Genomic DNA, 11,128 nt, shown 5'->3' on the forward strand with positions numbered 1-11,128 from the left:
AATAAATTTTAGAATACGTGACAGAAGGAAAAACCACATTATTGATGGTGAAGGCGAGGGATGCAATTCCAGAATCATTTTTCCCTTGTTAGTGAACAACAATTAGAATGTAATAATATAGCTGTAGCGCACTGCTGTGGGGTTCTGTGGAGCATATAATAAAGTCTTAACGGAGATTTGTAGTTTGGTATTTGTAATTACCCTAGAAAAGCTATGCTCTATATTTTGGTCCTTGTTGGATATTTATCCTTTTATATTGTTTGCTAAGTGTTAGGCACAGTTCTGCTTTTTATGTATTATAATCCTCTGTGAGGCGTAGGTACCAATATTAGCCCTGTTTTCCAGATGGGTGTAATTGCAGCTCAGGTTAAGGAAACTGTCTGAAGTCTAATAATTTGTCACGCTAGATTGACTTGGAGAGCTTGCTCTTGTAACCAATGTCTGCTGAAGGTTGTGGTAGAACACACACTACTCAGGGCTCGAATTATTGCTTTCAGTGCGAATCTTGACTAAAAGCTTGGGTGTTGGAAGCAATAAGACTTGGGGTGAGATCTGGCTCTATTACTAGCCAACTAGGTTTGGGCAATATAATGCTCTAAATCTCAATTTCCTCAATTGTAAAGTGCAAATAATACCTCTACTTCTTAAGGTTGTGAGTATTAAATGAATTAAAGTAAGAGCCTATCACTCAAGTGAGTTAATTCAGCTATTGGGTTACCCCCTCCCCCCCCCCACACTCAAGGTAATTAGTATGTATTGAACTTGTTGCTCAGCCCACTTCAAAAGTCCAATGTTTTTTTTTCAGAAAACTGTTAGTCCAACTGAAAAGAACAAGAGTTAAAAATGAGATGAATTGTGGTTCTGGGTACTTTGACCAATAATGGCATGGCACAATAAACTGCTAAGTGATAATTTGTGCCTTGGCCTATTCATTTTCACCTCTGTGTCTTTCAAGCATGCAGATCATTTGTATGTGTTTAAATGCTATAATAGTATCATCAGTACTTCGAAGACTGAAGTTAATGAGTTATTATGTAGTTGTCAAGTGTCCAACTGTCTAAGGTTGACACCAACCGTGTGACCTTGGTCAAATTACCTCAGTGTGCCTCAGTTAAAATTTTGAAAACGACTTGGTACACCTAAAGGCTCTTTTATTTTTAAAATTTTAAAAAATTTTTTATTTTTTGGGCAGCAAAGCAAGGTTTATTGAGCGATAGCAAAGTGGTAGTACAAAGCTCCCAAGGAGGGAGGGGACCCAAGAGGGTTGCTCCTTAAGGCTCTTTTAAAGTGTTCCTCTGTTAAAAAAAGAGAAAAGAGTCTCTAGCGTTACTCCCCTGGGGCTCTGGAAAGTATCCCCAAGTCGTGGGCAGAGGGGTCCCCCTGCTGGCCACATCCTTTACATGGCCTCAGGTGCCAGTGGGCTGGGCAGGCCATTTCCCCCTTAGCTGGCATTCTTCGTTTACCGTGAATGGAGAAGGAGCTTGTTAGTTAAATTCCCTAGCCCCAGCTAGTTTCCCAGGTGTGAAGGGAGTCGGCGGGGAGAGAGGACTTCAAGCCTACAAACGTTTGGGGGGAGAAAGGTATATAGAGAAAAATTTTCCCTTTTTGTACGTCCAGTTTAGTGTTTTTGCTAACCGAAGGTCCCGCGTTGGGGCTCCTCTATACCTTTTCAAGGCTCAGCTTCGATTTCTAGCGTCTGGGGCTGGACATTTAGGACGGCGAGTTTTAACAGACCTTACAGCCTCGCTGGCTTTCTCGAAGTCTGAGTTCTCACCCGCCGCTGGATCCTTCCCGTCTTGAATTCTTCTAAATCTAGGACCCAGCGGCTGCCGGGCGGCCCTGGCCCCGCCTCTCCGAGCATCAGCGCCCGCGGACTGGCTCCGGGCAGCGCGGCACCGCCCCCGCCATGGCCGCTGCCCGCCGCCTGGGCCACTAAGTGGCTGCCGGGGTGCTGGTCTCCACCGCCGCTCCTCGGCTGCTCTGTCCGCCGGCCCGTGGTGCATGGGTCGGCGAGGCGGGCCCTCATGCGCTTGGGCCATGGCGCGCCTGGGCGCTGTGCGCTCCCACTACTGCGCGCTGCTGCTGGCCGCGGCGCTGGCCGTCTGTGCTTTCTACTACCTCGGCTCGGGCCGGGAGACCTTCTCCAGCGCCACCAAGAGGCTGAAGGAGGCCCGCGCTGGGACCCCCGCCGTGCCCACGCCGCCCGCGCCGGAGGTGGCGCGGGGCTCGGTGGCGCCGGCCCCGGGCGCCAAGGCCAAGAGCCTGGAGGGCGGCGGGCCCGGGCCGGTGGACTATCACCTGCTGATGATGTTCACCAAGGCGGAACACAACGCCGCGCTGCAGGCCAAGGCCCGCGTCGCGCTCCGCTCCCTGCTGCGCCTCGCTAAGTTCGAGGCGCACGAGGTGCTTAACCTGCACTTCGTGAGCGAGGAGGCCAGCCGCGAGGTGGCCAAGGCCCTGCTGCGAGAGCTGTTGCCGCCCGCCGTCGGCTTCAAGTGCAAGGTGAGCGGGGCTGCGGCTGTGGGCTCCCGGCGGATGGCCCACCCCATACGTCCGTCGCCCCTTCCCCCCACATTGCCCCAGCTTTGCCCTAAATGTGGGTTCGCCCGTAAGCTGGGGGTAGCGCGGGGGCGTGTCCAGGAGCCAGAAGCAATCGGCGGATGCAGGGGAGTGCTGCCTGGTGTCGACTGCCCACCCTAACCCGTTCCCCACCCCTCTCCCCCTAGTTAAGTTCCCCTTCCCCCGATAATTGGCTCGCCCCCACTCTGCTGGCCTTGCAGGATTCAGCACTGCCTTCACAGTCCGCACTTTTTATTCTCCTCAATCTTTGACTTTTGAGGTTGGAACAGGTCATCTGAAGGCAGTAGTCGTCCAATGCAGAGTGTGCTGGACAGGGTCTTAGTGAGGTCGCGTGAACTGAAGTTGCAGTGACATCTCTCATATTTCAGTCAGAACTGCCTAAGCCCAAACCCAGACAGTGTGAACCACCTTATCCCCTCTCTGTGCCTTCTTTCCTACTCTCAAGGGTCACGAACCCATTTAGAGAAGCCACTGGTTCCTCCGAGGGAGGAAGCAAAAGCTCTAAGAGGTGCAGATATGATCTGGCGAGAGCACAGCAGAGCTAGCCACTTTGTCCCAGGCTGGACCAAAGTGTCTCTGGCAGCTCAGCTCCCACCTCTCTCCATCATCTCCCATGATCTCCTGGCTCTGCTTGTCAGAGATTAGGTTCCTGGCTTAGTGTTAATTGCTTCAGTCAAGTTGTTCGCCTCATATTGACCTAATAGTTGCACAGAGGGGATCAAGTTCTAATTTTTGGATAGGACTAGTAGGTGATCTTAAAGGATGGAGACTGATGGTGGGGGAGGGGGCAGTAAGGTAAGAGAATGTTCCATGTGTCTGTGCCCAGTGAGTGACAAGGGGAGCTGCTGCCAGGATCCTGCAGGGTTCAGGGATCTGTGGCAGCTCAAGTCTCAACTTCTAGGAGGGCTGTCTGTGTTGTGGGCCTGGCCCTCCTCTCCAGCCTTGCTTCTCATCCTCCTATGTGCACCTTAGACCTTGACTATGCCGAATATGCCTTTACCCAGGTTGTACTCTCTGCCTAGGATGTCCTTCCTTCCCTCCTGGGCCCTTGGCCACTCTTTACTTAACTTTCACCTTCCCCGGAATGTCCCTCGACTTGGGGACAGTCCGTGCCCAGCCTTCCACAGCTTTCCATTCCTGCTGCTCCCCATAGCACACAAGCTCTGTCTCCTGCCCAGAACAAATGAGCCTGTCCAGAGCACCCACCATTGTCAGGGTAGGGCATGCGGGCCTGGACCTCATGCCACAGGAGGCCAAGAATCCAGGTCCTTGACCCCCTCTCTCACCTGGGGTTTTTCAGCCGGGGGCCCATCCCAGTTTACCTGATTGGAATCTCAAGGTAAGACCTGGTAGCATGTCCCAGGTGATCCCTAGGACTCTAATGCTTGAGAAACTCTGTGCTGCTCCAAGGGAGAAAACCAAGGGCCCTTGATCAAAGGGCCGTTCTGGGCAGAGCTGGGATTTGACTGGGTCTCCAAACACCACCCTGAAGACCAGCATTTTCATTTTTTCACTTTATGGAGTCAGAGGTAGCAACTCGGGCCCGATCTCTACCCAACCCCTTCTCTTGAGCTCCAGCTGCAGCTTCTTGTGCCCTTGGGGCTTTCTAGCTGCCAGGCCTTTGCTATGTCATGTTGCTGCCAGGATACTCTTTCTCTCTCCGCCTCCAGGTCTTGGCCATCTGCAGCTGCCATCCCCTCTTTGGAGCCTTCCAGGGAAACCCCACCTGAAAGTCACGTCTTCCTCTTCCTCCTCCCTCCTGGTGCACCCTGGTGCTATGAACCTGTTGGGTCTTATCTCCTGCCCTAGGCATGATGCCTGGCCCAAAGTCAGTACCAGAAAATATTGGTCTCAGGGCCAGGTTCCCATCGTGGTGTCTGTGTTTCATGCTCCGTCCCTCTGCTATGCTCTGTTCGGACAGCCATAGGTCACCAAGGCCTGGGGAGGGAATGGACAGCACCTGTGTTGAGGCATGGCAAATGAGGGTCTGGGGGCTTTGTAGCTAGAGGGCTGTGGTCTGATAAGAGTTTGTCATTCTTGGACAAAATCGTGTTAGTTTTGAGTCCAGATTTTGTGAATCTGTTCTCTGTTTGTGCTTCCTTTTATTGGTCATTTGATTCTCTCTCAGGTTTGGAATATTCCTGAAAGGAATGCTTTTTCAGGCGTCACTTCATGCATGCTTTTCCCTCTGTCCAGAGTGCCGCCTTACTCCAACCCCCATCCTTAGCTCCGCTTTTGGGTCTCAGTGTAAATGTTATTGCTTTGGCAAACCTTTCCTGAGTGCCCATTACACATTCTCATAGCACCAAGTACTTTTTCTTAGTAATGTTTATCGATGTCGTAATGATATAATTATTGAATGGATTATTTGTCTCCTTTCAAGACAAGGTAGACAAAGGGTGTAGACCCTGACTTCTCTTAAATGTTGTATCCCCAGCACTGAATATCATGCCTTCCATATGGGAGTGCATTTTATACGAAGAATTAATCTTTCAGTATTAGGAAGAAGGAAGCTGTAGAAATTCTCACCCTGGTTTCATCAGGGCTGGAAGGGACCTTCAAGAGCATATAGCACAATGGGTGAAGAGCCTTGCCCAAGGCCACCTGGGGAGTAACTGACCTGGCTAGACTAGACCCATGTCCTAGGTCAGCGTTTTTCCCTTTCTACCATGTTTCTTCTTTGTTTTTCTTCCGAGATTTCATTTAAATTCAAGTTAGTTAACCTACAGTGTTGTGTTGGTTTCAGGAGTAGAATTTAGGGAGTCATTACTTACATGTAACACATCACATCAAGTGCCCTCCTTACTGCCCATCACCCAGTTAGCCCATCCCCCACCCCCTCCATTTGTTCTCTTTAGTTGACTCTCCTATAATTTGCCTCCCCCCTGTTTTTATCTTATTTTATTGTTCTTTCCCTTCCCGTATTTTCATCTGTTTTGTTTCTTAAATTCCACGTAGGAGTAAAATCTTCATATACCATGTTTCTTCTTTAAGGAGTACTTCTGTCTTGTGAGGGAAGGTAATAAGGACAGTTTACTCCCAGGGAGAGTTGCCTTGAAGTGTGCGGACACCTTGGGGAGAGGAAGGCAGCTCCCTGCCCACCCCCTGTCTGGAGACAGCCTCCTCCCTCAGTGTGAGCTCTTGGACTCGCCATGTGTGTAAGCTGCAGAGCAGAGCTCCAGTGAGCTGGCGTGGAAGTTGTGCTCACACCCAGGGGTCTCTCCTGAGGCCATTTTCAAGTGAAATCAAAATACGTTTTAGCTGAAATGGTTGCAGAAATAGATCACAGAACATTATTAGTGACCTTAGATTATATTTTGGTTAATTAAATATTAGCTAAAAAAACCATTCACTTCACCAGAAAAATCTGGTTTCCATTATTATTGAAAATCTTTCAAAATCTACTGCTTTGTCTCCTAACAGTGTGGAAGTCTATTATTTCCTCACTTATTTAATAGGCCTCCAGACCTGCTTGTGTTCCAAGCATCAGGTTAGGAGCCGCTAGCCTGTATCAATAGGGCTATGGACTGCTGACCGCAACAGAATCACATGGGTGCGCTTATTCAAAATTCAGAATCCTGGACGCTGCCCCAGCCTGTGGGTCAGAATCTACTGGGTGGGGCCTGGGAATCTGAATTTGTATGGAGCTGCAGAGGCAGGCCTGGGAGTTCACTGCCCTAAGCGTCTGGGGCTCTCCTGCCGATCTTTCAGACCTAGTTCGGCCATCCTCTCTGTGCAGCCTTCCCTGGGAGCACGGTGCCTAGCACACAGTAGGCATTCAGGAAACATCTGGCTTCACTTCTCTCTGTCCTACAGGCTCTCCTGGTTCTGCTGGCCTGGGAGAGGCTGCCACGTTCGTCTTGCAAAAATGCTGCTTTTATGACATCACCTCCACTCAGCACCTCCTGACTCCGGGCTAACTGTCATCCCAGGTTATTCCAAATTCTCGACCTACTGTGGGTGACTTCAGCTTCTCTGTCCAGCCTTTCCTCCCCAGGCTGCCCCTTCTCATGGGGTTTTGCTTGCTCTGCTTCTGAGCCGTCTGTTGCCTCATTCTGTTTGTCAAGAGGAGTCCTATGCTTCTAAAACTTACGTCGAGACTTATCTGACCTTGCTGTATCAGGTTTGATAGAATATGCCATGGAAACCCCAAATTGTGGTGGCTTACACAAGATTGGGCTTTATTTCGTATCTAAAGGGAAGTCCAGAGGTAGGCATTCCTGGTAGGCATTCATGGGGGCTTCCCGAAGTCATGAGGGTGCTAGGCTCCTTGCAGCTGCCTGTGTCGCTCTCCCTAGGGAGTGACCCTTGTCCTTGTGGGCCAGGCTGGCTGCTACAGCTTTAGCCATCACATCTGTGTTGCAGTAGCAGGATGGAGGAAGAATCAAAAGAAGAGTACTCCGTTAAATATAAGGGTTCAGTTAGGAAGGAGAGGAGAGCAGGTTTTGGGAGAGACGACCAGCCATCCCTGCCCCACCCCTTAGGAGCCCACCTACCCCAGGCCTGACCGAGTACCTGCTGTATGTGGGACCCTGGATTCACAGCTACGGGGGGACACAGACGTGGCTCAGGCACAGCCCCTGCCAGCCAGGAATCCACACCGCTGAGTGTCACACTCGCATTCATCCTGTCTTGCTACGAAACGCGGTGGGTGGGTTGGGCATGAGATGGCCCCGAGAGAGTGAGACAGCTCTGAGTTTCAACCCCGGTTGGTCAGTTACTAGCTGGGTGACTGCCTCGCCGCTCAGGGCCTCCGAAGTCTCGTCTGTAAGTGAGGATCAAACACCCACCTCCCCCGCCGCAGTGAGCATTCGATGCTACCGTCCTGTAGTGCGCTCAGCCCAGTGCTGCTGAGACGCTCGGGGGTCCGGTCTCACGGCCCGGGAAATCAGCGCAGCGAGCCGGCCCCGGAGCACCTGGCATCACCCAGCACTGACACGACCTGTGGTCCTCTCCTCCCTCCCGCAGAGGCCTCAGGGGTGCCCAGTGCTGCTGCTTCACGGTGTTTCTCTTATGCTCGCGTTGTGTGATCACTCAGATGTTAGCCGCTCCGAAAGGCCTTCCCTGGACCCCTTTTCTAAAGCAGCCCCCACCCAGGCCCTCCTCCTCTTTCCCATCACCTTGTCTGTAGCACATGTTCATTTGTTCGTTGCTTCATTCGTTCAAGAGACGAGCGCTTACCCCGTGCCTGTGAACAGCTGGAATGGAGCCAAGTTTCTGCTCTCACGGAGCTTACACTGTGGGGCTGTGGGGGATGAGAGAGGCTTCAAACAGATAAACAGGTACAGATAGAGCAAGTCAGAGTCTGAGAAGTTTAGAGAAGGTAAAGCAGGGTAAAGACATAAGAAGTGTATGTGCCGTTGGGGGAGGGGCAGTTGGCTGGTCGAGGTGGCCAGGGAAGGCCCTGCTGATGAGGTGACATTGGAGCAGGGACCGAGGGAAGTGAGAATATGGACTTTTGGACATCTGGAAGGGAGAGAGCTCGAGCCAGAGCTGCATGCGGGAAGGCTGCGGGTGGGAGTGTGCTCTGCATGTTTGAGGAAATAACTATCCTTTTATTTATTTGCGGTCTTCTTCTCCCTAGTAGAATATAATCTCCGTGAGAGCAGGACATCACTTCCCTTCTTCACCTCCTGAGGTCAGCAGGAACCCCATAAATGCCACTCCTATTTCTGGCCTAAGTTGGAAGTGATAGACTGGGGACAAGCAGCCTGCTAACCTGGAACACAAGAATCAGACAGACTTCTGGAGGGACAGGCAGCCCTGGACAGCCACTGGCCTCCCTGCGGGGATGGGCAGGCTCTCCACAGGTAATCCCAGAAGAGGGGAGAGGAGAGGAGGGGAGAGACGAGGGGAAGGAAGAGGAGAAGAAGAAGGGCAAAGTAGAAGCAGAGGAAGGGGCCAGGGCAGGCACGCCTTCCAAACTCACCCATCAGCTCAGTTTCTCCTCCTGCCTTAAGGGAGGTGTTAGTGTGCGTGCCGGGGAGCAAGGGGCCAGGGGTGCCGGTCTAGTGAAAGTCCTCCGTGTAGAAGGCACGAAACAGTGGAAACAGAGGTGCTCCCTCTTTCCCCCACCACCATCATATTCTTAGCACAGTTCCGGGCACGCTGGAGGCTCTCAGTCAGCATTCACAGTTGACTGACTGATGGCTGTATTAGCCAAAGCCAGGAAATCCTGTAAGAGTTCTCAGTGATCTGCCCCATCTTCCTCGGAGCACGAGGCTGGGTTGCTCAGTCCCCGGATGACAGGTTAGGAAGGAGAAGGAAGCTTTCCACACTTAAAGCATTTGGATTCCAGGGGGAGCATGTGCTGAGGACGGAGGAGGCTGACAGACGTGGAAGATCGGTGCACGTTGGGGTATTTCCAGAGTTTCTGCAGGAGCAAAACTGAGTGGCTTCGAAAAGATGAGAACCTCAGCTCACAGTTGGGGCTTAAAGAAGTGTAAAGACCGCCATGCTGGCCGTCTCACTGATGAAGCTAATGACAAACAGGTAACACTGAAAGGCAGCTTCTCCAGCTCGTCGGAGCAGCAGGCACCTTGCATGTGAACGAGACGTGAAGAAGTTATGACAGTCTGGGAAAGAGGTGATCTGAGAAATGCCTTCTGCAATGAGAGGCTCTTTGGAAAGACAGGCTGACTTTTTTTGCTCCCGAATTTAGAGAACAGTGCTATGTTACCAAACCCATTTACCGGCGGAGCTCTTTTAGTGATAATATGTTCATGAAACAGCGATGCGTGTTTCTCAGGAAAAACTTCAGTCATTGATCTGTAGGGAATAACTTATATGGTATTATTGTAACCCGTTACGATACAGTCCGGATAATTCCATAGATAGTAACACAGATAGTGTGTTAACATTATAGGGCAAAGCCCACATAACATAGGTCGGGGACCATCCTGTAGCTGAATCACGCTGACATATGGGTGGTTGGTAAATTCCTCACAATTTCCGGTTTGCTGTTCCTAGAGGTCGTTTTAAAAAAGACAGATAATCACATTTTTCTTTTTTGCAATTAAGAAAACAGGATTTACATGCCATAAAATGCACCCCTTTAAAAAAAACAGTTCAGTGGTTTTTAATATTCACAAGGTTGTTCAGCCATGACCACTAATTCCAAAACATTTTCATCACCCCCAAACCATACCCATTAGCAGTCACTCCCCATCCCCCTCTTTCCCCAGCCCCGGCAACCACAAATTGCTTTCTATCTCCATAAATTTGCCAGTTCTGAACATTTCAAAAAATAGACTCATTCAATATGTGACCTTTTGTATCTGGCTCCCTTCTCTTGGCATGGATAGTACTTCATCCTATTTACTGGTTGAATGATATGCCGTTGTATGGATATGGCACATTTATCCATTCATTATTTGATGGACATTTGGGTGGTGTCTACTGGTTGGCTATTGTGAATAGTTCTGCTGTGGACATTCGTTTGAGTTTCTGTGTGGATATTTGTGTTCAGATCTCTTGGGTATATACCCCGACATGGAATGGCTAGGTCATAGTCAACCTCTGAGGAAATGCTAGACTGTTTTCCAAAGTGACTGCACCATTCTGCATTCTCACCAGCAGTGTATGAAGGTTCCAGATTCTCCCCGTCCCTGACAGCACTGGTTGTTGTCTGTCTTTCTGATCATAGCCATTCTCGTGGGTGTGAGGTAGCATCTCCTTGTGGTTTTGATTTGCATTTCCCCAGTGACTAATGGTGAGATGATTGCACATTGATAAGGACAACTGCATACATATATTTGATATTTTTCTTATATTTGATATTTTTCTTATGTATTTGATATTTTTCTTACCAAAAAGCATTTTACAAGAAAACCCTCCCCTGCCCCACCTAGAAAGATGTTACAGCACCTCTGGAAACGCTTGTATTCTGAAGAACACAGGTCAGAAATTTCGGATGTATATAGTAATGTTATCTGTAAAATCAATGAGGCAATGTTACTCGTATGAAGACTTGATTAGGAGAATAATAGTAACATCTGTTCACCACTTTAGAGTTTATAAATGTGCTTTTACAAACATCTCACTTGAGCATCACTGTGACAGGTGAAGGAGGCCCCAAGGCTGACAGATCAGGTGACTTACTTGAGCTCCCAAACTAAGTCATGGGGCTGGGCTGTATCATGCTTTAGGGAGGAGGGGACACCCATGAGAGTGGGAGCCAGTGAGGGCTGGGCTGTAGCCCACCTCACAACCTATATCATTTCCCTGCCCGGTGGCCCCAAATAAAAGATTACATCAATCTGAACAAAGACCGTGCTTGCCTCGAGGGCAGCATCAGTCTCCCTTGCCTTCCCAGAACACTGCAGAATCACCAAGCTTTGGAGCTGGAAGGAAATTCTGAACCTGTGGGTGCAGTGTCCTCCCAGTGAGCTGACAGACCTGGGTGGAGGGGCAGTGACGTGTTTAGTGCCACACAGAGCTGGGGTTAGAATCAGCCCAGGCCCCTCTGTTTGGGCATCACTGTTACCGCAGCCTCCCCTCCCTTTCTGGTTAGTGGATAGAGAGCCAGCTCCCCCTAACCACCCCCCCC

The 11,128-nt window shown here is 50.3% G+C and overlaps 1 protein-coding gene across 2 annotated transcripts in view; it reads left to right on the plus strand.

The window, feature by feature from the left end:
* The first annotated feature begins 1,937 nt into the window (after positions 1 to 1,937).
* Positions 1,938 to 11,128, plus strand: part of XXYLT1 (xyloside xylosyltransferase 1) — a 214,194-nt gene continuing 205,003 nt past the window's right edge. Inside the window, exon 1 of one of the 2 annotated variants that reach the window (XM_040621411.1) lies at positions 1,938 to 2,502. In XM_040621411.1, coding sequence (XP_040477345.1) covers positions 2,002 to 2,502 — 501 coding nt within the window. In that variant the 5' untranslated portion in view covers positions 1,938 to 2,001. Of the gene's footprint in view, positions 2,503 to 8,938; positions 9,073 to 11,128 lie in introns of those variants that run through there. The other variant, XM_008708341.2, reaches the window with a different exon arrangement.

The sequence above is a fragment of the Ursus maritimus genome, unplaced genomic scaffold (assembly GCF_017311325.1).
Source record: "Ursus maritimus isolate PB19 unplaced genomic scaffold, ASM1731132v1 scaffold_4, whole genome shotgun sequence".
Classification (NCBI taxonomy): Eukaryota; Metazoa; Chordata; class Mammalia; order Carnivora; family Ursidae; genus Ursus; species Ursus maritimus.